The sequence below is a fragment of the Microcaecilia unicolor genome, chromosome 6 (assembly GCF_901765095.1).
Source record: "Microcaecilia unicolor chromosome 6, aMicUni1.1, whole genome shotgun sequence".
Taxonomy (NCBI): Eukaryota; Metazoa; Chordata; class Amphibia; order Gymnophiona; family Siphonopidae; genus Microcaecilia; species Microcaecilia unicolor.
In genome coordinates, this window is record NC_044036.1 from 190300665 (window position 1) to 190322916 (window position 22252).

At 45.5% G+C, this 22252-nt stretch overlaps 1 protein-coding gene across 3 annotated transcripts in view; it reads right to left on the minus strand.

Moving 5' to 3' along the window:
- Positions 1-22252, minus strand: part of FANCD2 (FA complementation group D2) — a 763224-nt gene that overhangs the window by 72008 nt on the left and 668964 nt on the right. For all 3 annotated transcript variants that reach the window (XM_030205444.1, XM_030205445.1, XM_030205443.1), the window contains 2 exons: positions 13411-13504; positions 12613-12684 (listed from right to left, as the gene is read on the minus strand). In XM_030205444.1, the coding sequence (XP_030061304.1) occupies positions 12613-12684; positions 13411-13504 (166 nt within the window). The remainder of the gene's footprint in view (positions 1-12612; positions 12685-13410; positions 13505-22252) is intronic.

Sequence of the window (22252 nt, forward strand, 5' to 3'; positions counted from 1 at the left end):
GGTGGGACCAGCTCACCAAGTGACAAGAGGAGGCGCACCAGTGCTTCCAGCAGCACCAGTTCCAGAGGTGACCAAGGCCATGAGTATCAAACAGCCTGACTTAACTGACACACCTATTGATCAGACTGATGACTCTGATTTATCAGAGTCACCAGCAGAGACCCTTCCAGATATGGATACTGATATAGGACAGAGACATGCTTTTCAGGAAGCACAGTGCTCTGTCCCTGACCTGGAAGCCCTGAGGCAGAGGGCTGGTCAATCAATCAGTGAGGCTTGTAAAGATCGCATCCTATGGAAAAGGGGCTTGTTGTACAGAGAGACACTGGTATCCCACCCAAATCTTCCTCGGTGAAGACCGAAGCAAAGAATTAATTCAAGCTCTCCGCTACGTCTTTATCTTCCTTGATTGCCGCTTTTACCCCTCGGTCATTCAGCGGCCCAACCGATTCTTTTGCCAGCTTCCTGCTTTTAATATACCGAAAATTTTTTTTACTATGTTTTTTTGCCTCTAATGCTATCTTTTCTTCGTAATCCCTCTTGGCCTTCTTTATCTGCACCTTGCATTTGCTTTGACACTCCTTATGCTGCTTCTTGTTATTTTCAGACGGTTCCTTCTTCCATTTTCTGAAGGCATTTCTTTTAGCCCTAATAGCTTCCTTCACCTCACTTTTCAACCATGCCGGCTGTCTTTTGGACTTCCGTCTTTCTTTTCTAATTCGCGGAATATGTTTGGCCTGGGCCTCCGGGATGGTATTTTTGAACAGCTTCCATGCCTGTTGTACAGTTTTTACCCTCTCAGTTGTCCCCCTAAGTTTCTTTTCAACCGTTCTTCTCATCTTATCATAGTCTCCTTTTTTAAAGTTAAACTCTAATGTATTTGACTTCCTGTGTATAGTTACTTTAAGGTTGATATTAAAACTGATCATATTATGATCACTGTTATCAAGCGGCCCCAGTACCATAACGTTCCTCACCAGATCATGCGCTCCACTAAGGACCAAGTCTAGAATTTTTCCTTCTCTCGTCGGCTCCTGCACCAGCTGCTCCATAAAGCTGTCCTTGATTTCATCAAGGAATTATACCTCTCTAGCGTGTCCCGATGTTACATTTACCCAGTCTATATTTGGATAATTGAAGTCACCCATTATTATCACATTGCCCATTTTGTTTGTGTCTGATTTCTTTTATCATTTCTGCGTGTACCTGCTCATCCTGGCGAGGCGGACGGTAGTACACTCCTATCACCGTCCTTTTCCCTTTTTTATGTTTAAATCTGTTTTATTGATTGAAAGCATTACAATCCGTGGAATATATATATAACACATCTAAGTACCTAAAAGAAAGCATCTGTGTATCCACTCTCTTCAAACATTTTTCTTTTCCCCCTTCCTCCTTCCCTCTTCTTACTACATCCCTTCTACATAGCCCAACAGACAACAGTAAAAGCAATGTCTTGGTTTCCAACCTCTTTCCTTTAACCCCCCCACCCTCCTCTTACCCTCCCAAGCTTGGCCCCCTCTTTCCTTTCTCTTATCTCATCATACATAGTAATGGATTTAAAAGTTCAGTAAGTGGCTTCTTGCCGCAGAGGTCATAGTATCCCAAAATGGTGACCATCTCTGCTGGAACCTCTCACCCATCTTGGAATCAAAGTCTTTTATAGCCATACGTTCCATGCGCAACAGGAGCACCATACGAGTACACCACTGTTGCCATGTGGGGCATTGGTATGACAACCATTCAGTTAAGATCACTTGCTTGCCAACAATTATGGCCCTCAATTCGAATGCAGTATATCCTTTTCTGGGCTTTGTCCCTAAGTTAGGGCAACCAAAAAGTAGAGACGAGTCATAGTGTCATTGTTGTCCCCATATTTTGGCAACATAGGCTATAATCAGTTTCCAAAACTTCTAGATACCAGCACAGGTCCAAAACATATGGCCTAATGTTGCCCCGGCGCCGCCACACTTTGTACATTCTCCCCAGGGCGAAAGCCCCATATGAAATGCTCTCTTTGGGGGTATATGCAAACGCAAGGTCATCTTATATTGTAGCTCCCAATGTGTGGCCAGAGTCGTAACTCTTCTTATTTGTAAAATGTGAGTTTTCAATTGCTGTGTTGTAACTGGTACCTGCAAATCTATTTCCCATAGCTGCACCAATCTGTGATATTCCAACTCTGGGGCTGTGTCTCGTATGTGTCTATGATGATAAGACATTGGCACTTTCTGCTGTGATTCCAACGAAAAGGCTGATGAAAGTTCTTCCTGTACATCTTCCATCAACAAAGTCCAGGGTAGAGAGGCAGTGTAATGACTCAGTTGCCTGTAGTAAAAATTATCACTATCTGGCAGTCCAAACTCTGCTTGTAATTCTGAAAACACTCGGACACGGCCCTCTCTAGTTAACACATGCAATAAGTATATAATGCCTTTGCTTTGCCATCTCCGAAATACAGAGTACATTTGACCAGGAGGAAAAGCATGGTTATCACATATCTGCAAAAATGGTGTTACCTTTGCAGAGAAATGGTGCAAGCGGCATATCCAGCCCCATACCGCCTTTGCTGTTTTCATAATCCCAGAGTGTTTCAGGGGGTATGGCATGAGTGCACCGGTATTATGTAAATAATTACTGAAATGCATCCCCGGGGAGAGACCTAATTCTAAGGTTGTGTTGGTGTAATCACTGGTATTCCTATACCAATCATTTATATGTCTCATTCCACTGGCAATGTTAAGGTACCTTAAGTTTAAAAGCCCTAAACCTCCGTATTCCACTGGTATACTTAAAGAAGAAACAGAGAGGCGGGCTTTTTACCCTTTCCAGAGAAATTTCTGCAATTGCTGGTTCAAAATTCTTTTGTCCCCCCACCCCCTTCTCAAATATAGTGGGATGGATTGAAAAATATATATCCATCTGGGGGCTATAATCATATTACATAAAGCTATTCGCCCTAACAGTGACACTGGGAGCGCACTCCAAGCCTGCATACTCAATTTGGTATCAGTGAGTAACTTTTGCAAGTTAAGTTCATATAATTGCGACAAGTCTGCCGATATGTGGACTCCTAGGTACCTAATAAAATTTGTTTCCCAAGTTAGGGGGAATTTAGATTTCCAGTCATGACGGGTTCCCTTAACTATCTCCAGAGCAGACGATTTGGACAGATTTAGTTTAAAACCTGAGATCCGTCCATATCTGTTTATTTCTTGTAGAAGTATTTCCATAGACCTTGGTGGGTCTGTCACAGTCAACAGCAAATCGCCGGCAAAAGCCAACACCTTTACTTGGTGACCAGCCACCGAGACACCTGTGATACCCTTTTGATTCATAAATGTACGCAGGAATGGTTCCAGTGAAATTACAAACAAAGCGGGAGAAAGAGGGCAACCCTGCCGAGTCCCTCTCTTGATCCTGAACCCATCCTCTCGCACACCATTGACCAGAACCCGTGCTCCCGGTTCGTAATAGAGGGCCCAGGTAGCTTGCAGAAACCATCCTGAAATCCCCATAGCCTTCATGGTATAAAATAAATACCCCCAGTTCACCCTATCGAATGCCTTTTCGGCGTCTAGACTCAGCACTACAGAGGGGTCCCCCCGCTCCTGACAAGATGCCATGGCAAGTAATAAACGTCTGACATTATGTGTAGCTTGTCTATTTCGGACGAATCCCACCTGCTCAGCGCTTATCAATTTAGGTAAGTATTGTGTGAGTCTTTTGGCCAGTATCCCCGCCAATAGTTTAGTGTCAATGTTCAATAGTGATATTGGTCTAAAGTCCTCTGCTCTATTCAGCGGCTTTCCGGGCTTTGGTAGCAACGTGATGAGCACAGTGTTCGCATATAGGGGAAAGCTGCCTTTAGTGATCACCTCTTCAAAGTATTCTAAAAGCGCTACTTGTGCTTCCAAGGTCAATGTCTTGTAATATTCCCCTGAATACCCATATGGTCCCGGGGCAGTACGCAGCCTTAATCGCTTAATTGCTTGTTGCAGCTTGTCCATGGTCAAGGGGGCGTTAAGTATTACCAGCTCATCACATGACAACTGTGTGAGCCCTGCTTTATTTAAATAATCCTGTACCAAGGACACTTCTAGCGCCTCATCAGGAGAATAGAGCGAGGCAAAATATTTGCTAAAAATGTTCCCAATTTCTTGCTGCGAGGAAGTGGGCTTGCCTCGTTCATCCTGCAGTGTAGCCACCACCCGGGGCACTCCCCAATTCTTTATTACTCTGGTTAATAACCGCCCCGTTTTATTGCCAAACTGTTTTAGCTTAAATTTATAATAGATCACCGATCGGGTCTCGTTTTCATGTATTAAGGTATTCAAGGTGACCTGTATTGTTTTCAGCTTTTCTAAGGTTTGGGGCGTGGGCCTGTGACATGCGCGCGCTTGGCTCTAAGGAATTGTTTTTCCAAATGTAGTATATTTGCTGCTCTACGCTTCTTTCTTACATTACAATAAGCTATAATATCTCCTCTCAGGACTGCTTTCAAGGCAGACCAGAACAAGGTGGGATCCACCTGTGCATGTTCTCTGTTATTATACACGTAGTCACCCCATTTACTCATCAGATATTTTTGGAAGGAGGGCTCCATATACAGGTATGTGGGATATCTCCATCCTGCCCCCCAACTCTATCCCCGGGCGCCTCAAGGTCCAGCCACACCAGCGCATGGTCTGATATCTCTTCCGGTCCAAAATGGGTTGCACGTACCCGCGAAAACATGGATCGCTCTACCAGTATATAATCTAGTCGCGCTAGGGTACCATGCGCATGTGATCTATGCGTATAATCCCTCTCGCCAGGATGCAGTACCCGCCACGCGTCTACCAAATTTAATGCTCTTGCAAGCATTTTCAGTTCTCCCGCCCTCTGCCCAGAATAGTGTGCCGAAGTCGGATTTGTGGAATCCTCCTTTGGGTCAAAGACTAAGTTAAAGTCACCCATAACCAACAATTTATCCATTCTGTGCTGAAGACAGCGGCTTCCTAGGGATTGATAAAACTTCCTATCACAGTCATTAGGGCCATACACTCCTACCAGCAGGAACTCGGAACCTTGTACCCACACCTGCAAAATAATGGTTCTACCATGTCCCCCCCTTTCTCCACCATTGTTACCTTATACGCTAACCCTTTTCGAAAAAGGACCGCTATACCGCCCTTGCACCCTTTAGAGTCCATAGCATAGCAATCCCCCACCCAGGACCTTTGCAACTTGGCATGTTCCACTGCACTAAGGCGCGTTTCTTGTAAGCAAGCTATATCAGCCTTGTGTCTTTTGAAAGCGGTCAATATTTTATTCCTTTTTATTGGGGACGTTATACCCCCCACATTCCAAGATATTATTCTAATTGGCATATCTCCATATTGGCGCTAATATTCCAACTGCCCCTACTCTCTACAAAGTTCTTTTGTATGATCATATTGGTGCCTAATTCCAACAGAACCTCTACCTTTCACATGCATGTATACTCCGCTTGCAGGAATACCCGCAAGCTCCCAGCACTAAGAGTTAGAAAAGAGTCTCCCCCTCCCGTTCCCCCCACCCCCTCCCGCTCCTTTACCTCCCAAACCTTGCAAATACCCCGCTTCATCCACCCGATCTAGTCAGGCGCCGAAGTTAAGACCCCAGTGTACACTAGAGACCCCGAACTCTACAATGCAATTAAACATTATACATCATACATACATTTTGCTCATATAACACGAAAGCAATGTGTCCCCCACAGAATGCTCCACCACTTTGTAATTAAGTTCAATATCAGACATCATCAAGAATTTTACTATTAAGAATTTTTTCGCATCAGCCAGCGTGGTAAAAGTCTGCCATGACTCATGCACATGTACTCTCAGCTGGGCGGGATATTGTAGCGCGAAACGGACATTCTTTTGCACCAACTTTGAGCAGAGTGTATGGTATTGCTTCCTCTTTTCTTGTACAAGTGTGGAAAAATCCTGAAAAATCAAGATGTTCCTATTATTGTATTTCAACGAGTCGCGCTTGAGCTTAAAACCTTGGAGGATTTCGACTTTGTGGCAATAATTTAAGATTTTAGCAATAACCACACGTGGGCGATTGCGGCCTATCACTACTGGGCCCATCGTGTCCGTAAGTGCCAGTTCTTTGGACAGCCAATTTTCTAACCAAGTTTCCAGATTTCTCTCAGGAAGCGCTTCGTCCAGTCCAATGATTCGTATGTTATTCCTGCGTGCCCTATTTTCATAGTCATCGAGTAGATTTCTCTGCTCTGCAAGCTGGCGGCGCAAGTTAACTATGTCCGGGCTGAATCCGCGTGAGTCATCCTCCATCACTGACACTCGTGTCTCCAGGTCTCCCATGCGGATTCCCATCCCATCCAGCGCGGTCTGGTAAGATTCCAGTTTATTAGTAAGCGCTACTCACTTGGGTTCCCATGCCTTCTTGATTGCTAGGGTAAGTTGTGTTAATTGAGCTTCTGTGAACGCGGGTCCAGGAGCCACGGCCTCTTCTGCCATCTTAACATCCCTGCTACTCACTTTGCTCTTGTCTTTCTTAGCTGATTTTTGAGCCATGTCTGCCAGTAGCGCTTTTAAGTATTTTTCCATATAAGGAAGCGATTCTGTAGGTTCCACCACTGTATTTATTACTTTAGTGGAGGTCGGGGTCTTGGAGCTTCGGCAGCGCGCTGCTCCCTAGCTCATGACGTCACCGGAAGTCTCCCTTTTCCCTTTTATACATGGAATTTCAACCCACAATGATTCAAGGGTGTGATTTGTGTCCTGCTGAATTTGTAATCTATCTGAGTCAAGGCTCTCGTTAATATACAATGCTACCTCTCCACCAGTCCAGTCCACCCTATCACTACGATATACTTTGTACCCCGGTATGACAGTGTCCCACTGGTTATCCTCCTTCCACCAGGTCTTAGTAATGCCTATTATATCCAATTTTTCATTTAGTGCAATATATTCCAACTCTCCCATCTTATTTCTTAGACTCCTAGCATTTACATATAGACATTTCAGAGTTTGTTTGTTGTTCCTACTTGCATGATGCTTAGTACTGGACACTACTGATTTGCTATCTTTTGTCTGATCTTTAGTTGTATTTAAGGGCACCTGGCCTACCACGGTCTGTTGTGCAACCTCACTATCCAGAAACCCTATGTTCCCTGTTTGTGAGGTATCTTTGCAAGATATCTTATCCCGAACCATGCGCTTTTGAGCGACTGTCGGCCTTTCCCCCATTTCTAGTTTAAAAGCTGCTCTATCTCCTTTTTAAATGCCGACGCCAGCAGCCTGGTCCCACCCTGGTTAAGGTGGAGCCCATCCTTTCGGAATAGGCTCCCCCTTCCCCAGAATGTCGCCCAGTTCCTAACAAATCTAAAACCCTCCTCCCTGCACCATCGTCTCATCCACGCATTGAGACTCCGGAGTAGAGACATGCACGGGAACGGGGTTTGCGGGAATCCCGCGGGATTCCCGTGGGGACGGAAGCAGTTCTGCGGGGATCCCGTGGGGACGGAAGCAGCTCCTGTGGGGTTCCCGTGGGGACGGAAGCAGTTCCTGTGGGGTTCCTGTGGAAGTGTATGCTGCACTTGCGCCACCCTCTCACCTACTGAGTAACAAGTTCTTTGAGTGCTGACTCCTCCTCCTCCTTGCTTTAACAGCACAGATGTGGAAAGCCTCCATTAAGGAGGTGGTAGAGATACAAATGGTGACAAAATTCAAAAAGGCATGGGATGAACAAAGAGGATCTCTATTTAGAAAATGGAAGTTATAAAAAACCTAAACTTAAATGGCTGCATGTGTGTGGATGTGTCGCGTGATACTTACATGGTGACTCTGGCTGTGATGAACTACGGCCGATACCGGGAGACCTGTACGGTCTGTGTCTCATATATGGCAATCTGGTTTTGGATGGGCTGGAAAGGGTTTAGACAGCAACTTTAGTGGCTGGAACATGAGGACAGTTCTGGACAGACTTTTACAGTCTGTGTCCCGCAAATGAGAAGATGAATAGGCTGGAGTGGGCTTTGAGGGCAACTCCAGCAGTTGGGACATAAGGATAGGGCCAGGCAGACTTCTATGGTCTATGTCCCAGAAACGCCACAGAAAGACCATAATCAAGTATATAATATCACATTCATTGTTGATTTAATCATGAATTGATAATGATTGTGACTATTGGGCAGACTGAATGGACCGATCTGTTTTTAATCTGCTGTCATTTACTATTACTATTAATCCTCTCTGCTTCCGGGCTGATGCGCAGACCTCAGCTCTGACATAAGCATGAGCATCAGATGTCACCTGACCTACTAGCGCATGCATGTGGTGATCTCTTAGCACACAGTGCCAGTGAATCAGAGAAGTCTTATATGTGCGCACCAGCCAACTTCCGTTCCTTCCTTGCCTGCAGTGCTGCTGTGGCTCAAACCCAGAGACTGAGAGAGCTGACAGGAATTTTTTTTAATGTACCATTAAATTCTTGTGGATGAGAACAGGTTAAATTCTTGCGGGGACGGGTAAGATTCCCCGCGGGGACGGGCGGGGATGGGTTAGATTCCCCACGGGGATGAATGGGGACGGGTTGGATTCCAGTGGGGATGGGTTGGATTTCTGTCCCCGTGCAACTCTCTACTCCGGAGCTCTGCCTATCTCTTGGGTCCTGCGTGTGGAACAGGTAGCATTTCAGAAAATGCTACCCTAGAGGATCTGGATTTGAGCTTTCTACCTAAGAGCCTAAATTTGGCTTCCAGAACCTCTCTCCCACATTTTCCTATGTCATTGGTACCCACATGTACCAAGACAGCGGACTCCTTCCCTAGCACTATCTGTTTGAAAAAATAGAACAAAAATTTAAAACAACCAAAAGGAGGAAGAGGGACGGAGCCAATGATGAAAGTGGATGCCCCCAGATGACAGAGAGCTAAGCTAAGAGCATATTGCTATAAGAGTAAGGGGTGCACAGTTGAGGCTTCTTTATCCTCCGAAAAACCCTCCATGGTTGTGTATGATGATAGAGAGTTAAAAGTCTGCTGTTGACTGTGATAAACCACCATAAGCAACAAGAGGATTGTTATATTTACTCTCCAGGAAGAAGCCAGAACTACCCTGACATTGGACTATTGAGACCCAATCAGCGGTCTGTGGAGGCCGCAGTCTGGGGTCTCTCTATTAAGAGGTGAGGTGTGAAGAAACAGCCTGTAAAATGTACTACTATCCTATTTTAATAATCTTGTTGGCCCAGGAGTTCATTTCTTTTAGAGTGTACTAATTTTGCCTTCATTCTTAGACAGGAAGAAAGACACAGATCTCTTTGCTAAGGCTCTGTGAACAATTATATGTCCTGATCTTCCCAGGTACTGTTTGGACAGTATGTAGATGTTTAGTTAGTGTTATAATTGATCCATATTTCAGTTACCTGTTATTGCTTGCCAATTGCACATTTTTGTCCACTGTTCCAAGTTCTGAGAATAAACACAATTGTTTGTTTGTTCTGTCTGTTTGGACTGAAAAACAATCTTGGTGGTTTGTGTGTTGGGACTGTGAGTGCTTTCTGTGAACAGTGGGACCCACTGGGAGTATGGCCCCAGTAACCTAGAAATCACTGGGGATAGTTTGAGGATGGGAGACTCACCTAGAGGCGGCTGTGACCCAGTCGTTGGGAGGAGGGTGCTAGTGTACAGCATGAGCGGCAGGTGCAAGTGGACCTGAGCTGTGTGTGTGTGTGTGTGTGTGTGGGGGGGGGGGGGGTAGACCCTGTAAGTGGCTGCGGGGTTACCCCAGGTGGGTGGATAGGCATTTTGTCACACCTGGTACCTCGCTTCAACCAGAATTGGCTAGTATGCTCTCCATTGCTGCTTCTAGTTATGTATATACAATTTGTATAAGCCTTCAGAAAGGAGCCCCCCCCCCCCCCTCACCAAGTAAAAGCACGAGAGAATCTGAAACAAAAAAGAACTAACTTTCAAATGCTCCTTTGGAACTGAACTCTACCACCAAGGCAGGAATCTTCTTCCATTAGCATTCCTATATTGTTAATAACATATTTAAAACTGCTAGCTTCCCTTTCACAAAACCTACTTATCTTCCACTATCAGTTTTGGAACGTAGTCTGCGAGAAATGTGTAAATATATTGCTTTTTCACTTAACAAAATTGCAAAGGTAAAATACATAGCTTATGCCCTTGTAGAAAGGAAATCTTTGGGGATAAAGGTATAACTATATTTGTGTTGGTGTGTGTGCTAATATTGTAGGCCCTTTCTAATAGAGATCACCACATTATGGCTTTACAATTACTAACAAAGGAACTGTGTTAGTTCAAAGGGATAGGATGTGCTAGTTAATAAAGAATATAAGACCAGTAGGATGAGAGAAGGGGGAGAAGGAAGCCCAAACTGCTAATGCGGAGATGCATGAACGTTTCTAAGACATAAAGGCCAGAGGCTTGAGATGAAAGAATGTAGCTAGGCATAAGAGTTACCCATGATTGGATACCCGCAAGATAAACTGTGAAACTATGGAAGAAAGGACAAAGGGAATAGAAGGGGGGGTGGAGGTCGAAATATGATGCCTAGAACTAATGTAATAGGTTATAGATATGAAATCAATATCCAATGAAAACTTAGGGCAGAAACCTATGTTAGCAGAGAAAAGGAATATAAACTGTAAGAATTAAGGAATGGATGTGCCTGCTTGTTTTCAGAGACACCCATTCTTGCAAGAGTGTATTTTGAAATAATAAATTAATTAAGACTTGCTTCACCAATTTGTTTTATGGAAGTTATTTCTTTGTATAGGTTCTCAGGTTATCTGGGAGCTATTTCTAACAAGTCTGCTACCCTATCAGCTAAAAGTTTTGCCATTAATTTAACATCTAAATTTAGCTGCAAAATAGGTCTATAAGATTCCAAGAGCACAAGGTCTTTTTTCATGATTAAGAATTAACGTGATCATTGTGCAATTAGTCTCCTGTGGGAATCTCCCTAGCTCCAAAACATTTCACATAGTAATCACATCCCTCACTGCAATAGTGCCTTTGTTTTAATTTGCAGATTGTTAGTTTAGAAAGGTTAGTGTTACTGCTTGAAATCTGTGGAAATTGTTGGGCTGTGTGAGGGAGTGGGTGGTAAAAGGCAGTGTTTCCTTAGAAACACTCTCTCACTGGTGCAGCTTAGTCACCTTACAACAGGTGGTGCTAGTCTGCTGAAGCTGAATCAGAGTGATGAGGCTCAGACCAGGCTGGAGTCAAAAGCTCTCTGGCAATACAGGACAGGAAGGCCCTGAGCATAGATGCTTCTAGAAGGGAGACCCCTAGGCAAGAGGACCCCAATCTACGTTAAGCTGTAGTACCTGAGGAGAGGACTAGGGAAACATTGTGGCTCAAGCTTCACTGGCATCAGAGTTTGTGTGGGAAAACTGACAAGGTAGAATCAGTGGCGTTGCGAGGGCAGCTGACACCCGGGGCGGGTCGCCGCTGCGCACCCCCCCCGGGTGCAGCGCGACGCACCCTCCCCCCTCCGTAGCACAACACCCCCCCCCCGCCCGCGAGAACATACCTGGAAGGCGGTGAGGGGCGGGTGGGAGGGCCAATCCGCCGAGAGCACGCCGCTGGGGGGGTGTCGGCGCCTCGCTGGTTCCTTGCTCGCTCTGCCCCGGAACAGGAAGTAACCTGTTCTGGGGCAGAGAGAGCAAGGAACCAGCGAGGCGCCGACACCCCCCAGCGGCGTGCACCCGGGGCGGACCGCCCCACCACCCCCCCGTTCCTATGCCACTGGGTAGAATACAGTTGAATTACATTTAAAAGTATTTGTTTTGATGTGAGGAACCAGAGACTGTACTTGTGTTGGACATAAGCCTGTGAAGTAACAGGGAGCACATGTGTCAAATAATAAAGTCTTTTCCTTTTTGCTTGTAACCGTATATGACTGAGTTTGTGCCTGATCCAAGCCACACCTTTGATCACATTACCACAGGCTGACACTTGAAAAGCCTTTCAATTGTTTGATGGTCTATTAAAGGAAGTGTTTATGACTCACTACGTTTGCTGAATGTGCTATCATCTGAGGAAATTACAGTATTTCCCATTTTCTTCAATATCATACATTAATTTTTTTTGAATAATTTCCTATATATTAAAAACAAAAGTTTAAAAATGATTTTACATGCAAAGAGAACACACAAGAATGGACCGACCACCAAGGAATCTGTTTAAAATGTTGAGTTTTTAAGGGCTATCAGTACCTATAACAGCTTTTTGAGTATTCCTCATTATACATGTATCATCAATGTTTTCAAATAACAGAGAGGCCCTTTTACTAAAGCTTATCAAAATGAATAAAAGAAAGACAAAAAAGAAATCGTGTGCTAAATGCTAAGAAGTCAATTTTATACCTATGGACTTCTTAGCATTTGGCATATGCTAATTCCATTAACGCACATTGAGCTTTAGTAAGAGGGCCCCTATATTATGTATATTTTTTTCTTGAGTACTATAGTGGTATTTGTGGATTCAAATACTGTGACTGGACAGATTATTACTATGACAGCTAACAAGTGCTGCCTCTGTACTTTCAGTTGAGTGCAATGGGAAAAATAAAGATGGTTGCTTACCTTGACCAGGTTAACTAGGATGTGGAAATCTCGAACTGCCAAGTTCCAGAGTAAGAGCTGCTCAGTCTGCACCTGAGTATTAAGAATACTGTAAAACTCAAGTGATTCTTAGGTACTCTGTTATTCAACTACTACTATGAATGTATCCTGACAGGTATGTAACAAGTTTGAGCAATAACTGAGAATCCCTCTCCCAGGGATTCTGTGAATATTGTCCCTGCATCTGTAGCATTTCTAGCTAGCCTAGTGACTAGGAACTAGTTTTACATACTGAACCCAGATTTTTATATATCAGTTCAGTGCATTACCACTGAAGCACTGAGCAGGCCCCTCTATCCTCTTTTTCACTGCCAGGTCACCAAAATTGAAAGCAGTGGAATAGTAGTGTTACTTCTTCTCTAGCAAAAAACTGTGTTTGCCTCAATAATAATCCCTGCCCTAACCATCTGCAGGCATGACAAATACTCATCTTGTATGCAGTACAATGAAGCACCATCTACTGTCTCATTTGGGCAAGCTCCACTGAATTTTTGTCATATCTTATTAGTTTGACAGTTCCTAAAGTCTAAACATACACTCATAATTTCTGACTATACAGTACAGGGTTTATATAACTGTCCTTCCACTATGGGCCTAGGCAATTCAGATGCCTTATTTGGCAGTTCAGGCTTGTAAGTCTATTTAATGCAGTGCTCAGAATCTGGGGGATGATGATGTAGACTTTTAGTTAAATAAAATTTAAGGAAAACCCACTCCTAAACAGCAGCAAAAAGACTAAAGATACTGAAAGTAACACACCTCACTGAAGTCAGATGGCTTCCCAGCAGGGATGTTCCTCACTGTCTTCTCCAATTTGTCCATCATTACACGAAAGAAGACCAAAAATGTTTGTCTGAAAAGGCAAGGGGAAAAATGAATTTTGCACAGGTGTACATAATCTAGTGCATATAGCGAAAGTTGACATTAATGAGAACTAGTTGCATTGGACATCACCAATCGGTAACAATTGTTCTGGACATAATAGGAAGCCTGATGCAGTTTGACACAGATGATATTAATTGTACTAAAATGAAGCACAGATAGAGTACACTGACAATACCATATTTAAGAAAAGAGGAGAGTACGGTTCCTTTAAGCCCCCCCCCCCTTTCCTCTTCACACTATCAGTAGAAAATGTTTTATGATTTACTTTTATTATATTTTCTGGCACTATCATTTTTTCTCATTCACATTGACCTGAAGAAGCGGGTGTCATCTTCCTAAAGCTAGTCAAGAAATGTACTGTTAATCCAATAAAAAGGTATTATCCTATTTTTTAAATTAACCTTTGCTTGTTTATTTATTTATTTTACTGCAGAGACAGCAAAGCTATTATCTTTAACAGGTAATCTCTGAAGACAGCTGTTATGAAAGACTAGAAGCCAACATACATTTGATTCAATATATTGACTTCAGATACTGCTTTCCAGAACTAGTGCATAAATACACCAGTGGGAGAGGGGAGGAGGACCATGGCAGAGGTGGAATCAGACAGCAGAATGTAGAAGAGCATGGGAAATGAGATTTGGGAGAGGAAGGTATAGAGAAGAAGAGAGGGTAAGACTGAGGGTAGGGAAATGGAGAGTATGGGAAAGAGCCTGGGGGACAGTAAAGTGTAAAGGAAATACGGGAGGGTTAGGAGAAGAGATAATGAGACAGGGGAGGATGGTGCAAGTGTGGTATCACTATAAAGGTTTTCCAATCAACAGATGCTGTATCACCACCCCCACACAAGTTTTACCCATAATACCTATCCCTTCAAATCCATTCTTCATATTAATACCTTTCCCATGGCCTACCCAACAACCTCAAAAGTCACAGCTCCTGTACCACATGTACAGCTCCTCCCCTCCTCTTCCTCCCCCCCCCCATGCAGGTGGAGTTATAAAATGTGTTTCTTTTAATAAACACAGCGATGACTCCTGACCAGATCCGCAACTCTACCGCGATCCAACTGAACAGATTGAATCGGGTCCCGGACGCCCTTTGTTGGATGCCCTTTGTTCGAATCTCCGCAAAATACCAAGAAGCGGCCAGGGCCTACACATGCGAACCTCAACTAGTTGTGAACCCAGCAAATCAATGGCAGCCTTCATCCGACCAATTTGACAGTTCATTGAGGGAATCCACAAGGGCAAGTACCTTTTATTCACTTACCACCACTGAAAAATAGGTCCGACCCTCCACGTGTGGCCACGGAGTCGAGCCGCAGCACGCCACAACACGCGGGTCTGCACCCTTCCTCCAGAACTCAGGAAGACAACGCAGACCTGCATGACCTTAGCACCGACTCGAACTCACTAACAAGTGAGCGGAACTAAATCGCAACGATCTACCCGCTCCACATGGAATGCTGCGATCCAGCGGAGACCAACGACAATCAGCTGACGAGAACCTCCAAGCCAGTAGACCACCAACCCGAAGTTCACACCAGCACCACTGCCTCGATCCAGCAAGAACCAGCGAGATCCAGCCGACGAGAACCGCGAGCCAGCAATCAACCGAACCAACGTTCATACCAGGACCATTGAAGATCCTCGGATGGGCCTACCTCCATAATAGACCCCCCGTGCGGCACCAGAACCAGCTATGAGCCCGTCCTGCCGAGGAGACTGGCGAGACAAGTGAGCTGAGAACCGACAAACTTAATATTGTGGGGTAAAATAACTGCACAAACTAGCTCCCTATTTTGCTGCATGCAGAGGGGCTTCTTGAACAAACTTTATAGTTCAGTATTCTATACAACTTATTCAGGGTTAAACCAGTGAGTCATTGTAGCATTGAGCCGTCTGATGAACTCTAGCCTCCAAATGTTGTTTAAATGCCTTTTATGCAGTGGTGTGCTGGAGCCGGCTTGCTCCGGCTCGCAAGAGCCGGTTGTTAACTTTTGCTCGGACTTGCAAGCCGGTTGTTGGAAAGTGCGAGCCGGCTCTCCCTCCCTCCTCCATCCTGATCCGGTCCGTCAACGACCCTGCCTTGGCCATCGAATTCTTCAGGGCAGGCAGTCTTGCCTGCCCGCTGCCAGCGCTGACTCTCCCCCGCTGCCAGTTCGCACTTTCAAAAATGGCTGCCGAGACTTCCAGAGGCGGCCTCGCAAGACTTCTGCTGAAGTCTTGGAGGCCGCCCTGTAAGTCTCGGCGGCCATTTTGAAGCGCGATCGGGCGGCGGGGGAGAGTCAGTGCTGGCAGGGGACAGGCAAGACTGCCTGCCCCGAAGAATTCGATGGCCAAGGCAGGGTCAGCGAGGGACCGGATCCGGAGGGAGGAGAATTTGCTGAACTCGGGAGGGGATGGCAGGGGAGAGAATGGAGTCGCTGGGCATGGGTGGATGGAGGGGAGAGAAGGGTCGCTGGGTATGGGTGCATACAGGGCAGGGGAGAGGAGGGTCACTGTTGGACATGGGTGGATCGAGGACAGGGGAAAGGAGGGTCACTGGGTATGGGTGTATGCAGGGCAGGGTAGAGGAGGGTCGCTGGGTATGGGTGCATACAGGGCAAGGGGAGAGAAGGGTCGCTGGACATGGGTGGATGGAGGGCAGGTGAGAGGAGGGTCACTGCTGGACATGGGTGGATGGAGGGCGGGGGAGAGGAGAGTCACTGCTGGACATGGGTGGATGGAGGACAGGGGAAAGGAGGGTCACTGGGTATGGATGGATGGAGGACAGGGGATAGGAGGGTCGCTGGACATGGGTGGATGGAGGGCAGGGGAGAGGAGGGTCACTGCTGGACATGGGTGGATGGAGGACAGGGGAGAGGAGGGTCACTGCTGGACATGGGTGGATGGAGGACAGGGGAAAGGAGGGTCACTGGATATGGGTGTATACAGGGCAGGGGAGAGGAGGGTCGCTGGGTATGGGTGCATGCAGGGCAGGGGGATAGAAGGGTCACTGCTGGACATGGGTGGATGGAGGGCAGAGGAGAGGAGGGTTACTGCTGGACATGAGTGGATGGAGGGCAGGGGAGAGGAGGGTCACTGCTGGACATGGGTGGATGGAGGGCAGGGGAGAGGAGGGTCACTGCTGGACATGGGTGCATGCAGGGCAGGGGAGAGGAGGGTCGCTGGGTATGGGTGCATGCAGGGCAGGGGGAGAGAAGGGTCACTGGGTATGGATGCATGCAGGGCAGGGGAGAGGAGGGTCACTGCTGGACATGGGTGGATGGAGGACAGGGGAAAGGAGGGTCACTGGGTATGGGTGTATGCAGGGCAAGGGAGAGGAGGGTCGCTGGACATGGGTGGATGGAGGGCAGGGGAGAGGAGGGTCACTGCTGGACATGGGTGGATGGAGGGCAGGCAGGGGAGAGGAGGGTCACTGCTGGACATGGGTGGATGGAGGGCAGGGGAGAGGAGGGTCACTGCTGGACATGGGTGGATGGAGGACAGGGGAAAGGAGGGTCACTGGGTATGGGTGTATGCAGGGCAGGGGAAAGGAGGGTCACTGGGTATGGGGGTATGCAGGGCAGGGGAGAGGAGGGTCGCTGGGTATGGGTGCATGCAGGGCAGGGAGAGAGAAGGGTCGCTGGGTATGGGTGCATGCAGGGCAGGGGGATAGAAGGGTCGCTGGACATGGGTGGATGGAGGGCAGGGGAGAGGAGGGTCACTGGGTATGGGTGTATGTAGGGCAGGGGGAGAGAAGGGTCGCTGGACATGGGTGGATGGAGGGCAGGGGAGAGGAAGGGAGAGAGAAGAAATGCTGGACATGGATGGAGGGGAGGGAAGAGTGAGGAAGGAGATGAGATGAGGGAAAAGGAAGAGAGGAGAAAAACTGCACATGGATGAAGAAAATAGGCAGAAGCTGAGGACCAGAAATGAAGAAGAAAAGAGGAAAGGAAAGAAATAAATGGAAAGGAAGCCCTGGAAATGGAGTTAAGAGGACAGATAGCAGCAGAATCGGATACTGGGCCAGTATGATCAGAAAAACAGTCACCAGACAACAAAGGTAGAAAAAAAAATCATTTTATTTTCATTATAGTGGAATATGTTCACTTTGAGAATCAGGTGCTCAACATTAAAAGTTTATATTTATTTACTTATTTATGGCATTTTATCGCACATTAAACATGAATTAGATTGGAACCTGGGATCATTTCATTTTTTTCCCTGGAGTAATGCATTGCCACCCCCCCCCCCCAGGCTCTCTCCCCCGGCCATAGACAGCTCTGCAATTTGGGGGGGGGGCGCAGAGGGGGACCGGGGAGAGAGCCTGTTGTTAAACATTTACCAGCACACCACTGCTTTTATGTATCTAACTTTCTAGTTCAGTACTCTATATAATCTAGGTAGGGCTATATCACTGAGTCACGGTAGCATTATATTGTTTGATGACTTACTATGCATCTTATAGCATTGTACGAAATCTAGAACTGTAATCTGCTACAGCTGACCACACGAACCACCTCCTATGCTCTATTCTGTAATACACTGAACCGCACGATTGAATACTAAACACAATAATGTCAACATGAACACAAACAAACTACTCTTAACCATCTACTGTCTCTACCTAATTCACCACGCACTGAAAACCCCTCTCGCAGACAATAATCTTCCTACAATATACGAACCATCCACACAACCCAAATACAATGCACCTAACCAAAAGAAAAGAAAATGGAATGGACAAACTACCACCTACGGAAACAACCAACAGAAAGAAAAGAAGGGATACAACAAACTCAAAGCCCAAGAAAATAGACAACTAATAAAAATCATCACATCCTAGACCCTAACGGAACCCCACCGACTAATACAAATGGGCTATATAAATACCAGATCTGTAGTCAACAAAACTACATAAGTACATAAGTAATGCCTCACTGGGAAAAGACCAAGGGTCCATCGAGCCCAGCATCCTGTCCACGACAGCGGCCAATCCAGGCCAAGGGCACCTGGCAAGCTTCCCAAACGTACATTCTATACATGTTATTCCCGGAATTGTGGATTTTTCCTAAGTCCATTTAGTAGCGGCTTATGGACTTGTCCTTTAGGAAACCGTCTAACCCCTTTTTAAACTCTGCCAAGCTAACCGCATTCACCACGTTCTCCGGCAATGAATTCCAGATTTTAATTACATGTTGGGTGAAGAAAAATTTTCTCCGATTTGTTTAAATTTACTACACTGTAGTTTCATCGCATGCCCCCTAGTCCTAGTATTTTTGGAAAGCGTGGACAGACGCTTCACATCCACCTGTTCCACTCCACTCATTATTTTATATACCTCTATCATGTCTCCTCTCAGCCGTCTCTTCTCCAAGCTGAAAAGCCCTAGCCTCCTTAGTCTTTCTTCATAGGGAAGTCGTCCCATCCCCGCTATCATTTTAGTCGCCCTTCGCTGCACCTTTTCCAATTCCACTATATCTTTCTTGAGGTGCGGCAACCAGAATTGAACACAATACTCAAGGTGCGGTCGCACCATGGAGCGATATAACGGCATTATAACATCCTCACACCTGTTTTCCATACCTTTCCTAATAATACCCAACATTCTATTCGCTTTCCGACTCGCAGCAGCACACTGAGCAGAAGGTTTCAGTGTATTATCGACGACGATACCCAGATCCCTTTCTTGGTCCGTAACTCCTAACGCGGAACCTTGCATGACGTAGCTGTAATTCGGGTTCTTTTTTCCCACATGCATCACCTTGCACTTGCTCACATTAAACGTCATCTGCCATTTAGCCGCCCAGTCTGCCAGTCTCGTAAGGTCCTTCTGTAATTTTTCACAATCCTGTTGCGAATTAACGACTTTGAATAACTTTGTGTCATCAGCAAATTTAATTACCTCGCTAGTTACTCCCATCTCTAAATCATTTATAAATATATTAAAAAGCAGCGGTCCTAGCACAGACCCCTGAGGAACCCCACTAACTACCCTTCTCCATTGTGAATACTGCCCATTTAACTCCACTCTCTGTTTTCTAACCTTCAACCAGTTTTTAATCCACAATAGGACTTTTCCTCCTATCCCAAGACCCTCCAATTTCCTCTGTAGCCTTTCAGGAGGTACCTTGTCAAAAGCCTTTTGAAAATCCAGATACATAATATCAACCGGCTCCCCTTTGTCCATGTTTGTTTACTCCTTCAAAGAATTTAAGTAAATTGGTCAGGCAAGATTTCCCCCACAAAAGCCGCGCTGACTCGGTCTCAGTAATCCATGTCCTCGGATGTGTTCTGTAATTTTGTTTTTAATAATAGCCTCTACCATTTTTCCCGGCACCAACGTCAGACTCACCAGTCTATAATTTCCCGGATCTCCCCTGGAACCTTTTTTAAAAATGGGCGTTACATTGGCCACCCTCCAATCTTCCGGTACCACGCTCGATTTTAAGGATAAATTGCATATCACTAGCAGTAGCTCCGCAAGCTCATTTTTCAGTTCTATCAGTACTCTAGGATGAATACCATCCAGTCCAGGAGATTTGCTACTCTTCAGTTTGCTGAACTGCCCCATTACGTCCTCCAGGTTTACCGTGAAGTCAGTAAGTTTCTCCGACTCGTCCGCTTGAAATATCATTTCCGACACCGGTATCCCACCCAAATCTTCCTCGGTGAAGACCGAAGCAAAGAATTCATTCAAGCTCTCCGCTACGTCTTTGTCTTCCTTGATCGCCCCTTTTACCCCTTGGTCATCCAGCGGCCCAACCGATTCTTTTGCCAGCTTCCTGCTTTTAATATACCGAAAATTTTTTTACTATGCTTTTTTACCTCTAATGCTATCTTTTTTTCGTAATCCCTCTTGGCCTTCTTTATCTGCGCCTTGCATTTGCTTTGAAACTCCTTATGCTGCTTCTTGTTATTTTCAGACGGTTCCTTCTTCCATTTTCTGAAGGCATTTCTTTTAGCCCTAATAGCTTCCTTCACCTCACTTTTCAACCAGGCCGGCTGCCTTTTGGAGTTCTGACTTTCTTTTCTAATTTGTGGAATATGTTTGGCCTGAGCCTCTAGGAAGGTATTTTTGAACAGCGTCCATGCCTGTTGTACAGTTTATACCCTCTCAGTTGTCCTCCTAAGTTTTTTTTCCACCGTTCTTCTCATGAGCCTGCCATGAGTGGGAAAGCGCGAGGTACAAATGTAACAAAATTTTTTTTTTTATCATAGTCTCCTTTTTTAAAGTTAAACGCTAATGTATTTGACTTCCTGTGTATAGTTACTTCAAGGTTGATATCAAAACTGATCATATTATGATCACTGTTATCAAGCAGCCCCAGTACCATAACGTCCCTCACCAGATCATGCACTCCACTAAGGACCAAGTCTAGAATTTTTCCTTCTCTCATCGGCTGGGATATTTTGGATAGTTCAGAAAATCCCAAAGCCTTGAAAATAATAGACCTGGTCCACAGAAAATACTTCACCCATAAGACCCAGAAGGATCCTGTTTACGTTGACCCATTCAAACTTGAAGCTGTAACCGCTACGGCAGCCAAGCTACAGGATCACACTTCCTGGGTTCACTTAACAGACATTAGAATCTTTCTGACTTTTGTTTTGCTTTACTTTTATTTTAGCATTAACCTTATTTATACTAGAAAAGTCTAAGGTAATTATCATCATGTATCTTTTCATACTGCTACTCCCGATGGGACTATAACCAAAGTTTTGCAAGGACGTACTACCCTAGCGGATGAACTTGCTGAAAATTCTAGTATTGACACCACTTAGACTGGATGGTTAGAAGGCATGTTTGGAAAATTGAAGGACTTCATACTCTCAGGTTTAACCACTATGGTCATTGTCGTTCCTGTACTTATACTTCTTGGTTGCTGTATAATACCTTGTGTTAGGGGTTTGGTGTTACGCTTGAATGAAACTGCTTTAACCAAGAAAGATACTATAGCGTAAGCATATGCGCTGTACGAAAAACTACAAGTTGATGAAAATGATGATATGTATACTCAACTGCAGGGTCCATATATGTTAATGCACATCCCAACCCATATGCTAACTCTGCTGAGGCTTATGCAACCTGTCTAGACCCTCGCCTTACCACATTCCACAGTCACCCTTCTCGGGAACTGTACAGATGAAATAGCTGCTGTTCCACGCCCTGTGTCTACCCACTTGCTTCCTCGCTATTCCATGGCACACGTTCTGTTTCCCTTTTAAAAACACACCCCCATGACTTCCCCTTATTGGAGTGATAATGCCTTCCCTTTATGGTGATCCCACTTTGCACTGTCCGCCTCTTAGTGCTCATGAGGCCATACGGCCATGACGGGTAAGACAGGGACATGGGTCCCTGCGAAGGAACTCTAGGACATGCAACCTAAGACAGCCTGCGGTCAGGGCATTAGTTATGATTACAATCATCAAAATCTGAGATGTGAGCACTATTATCAAGTGTGAAGCCCTCCCTTCGTGAGGCCTTGAAGGGGGGGAGATGTATATTATGAACCATTCTCTACACTTTGGTTCAGGGTATGAAAAAGGCAGTAGAACTGACAGGCCAAAATCTGAAGTGACACTAACTTGAACTCCAGCAATGGAAAGAGTTGAGACACCCTTACAGTGATGAGAATGAGGAAGGGGGGTTGTAGGTGCAAGGCCTGCAAGTATAGATTAGCGTTGTATGGCAACCTGGTGGTGCAGATGTTTCAGAGAAATGC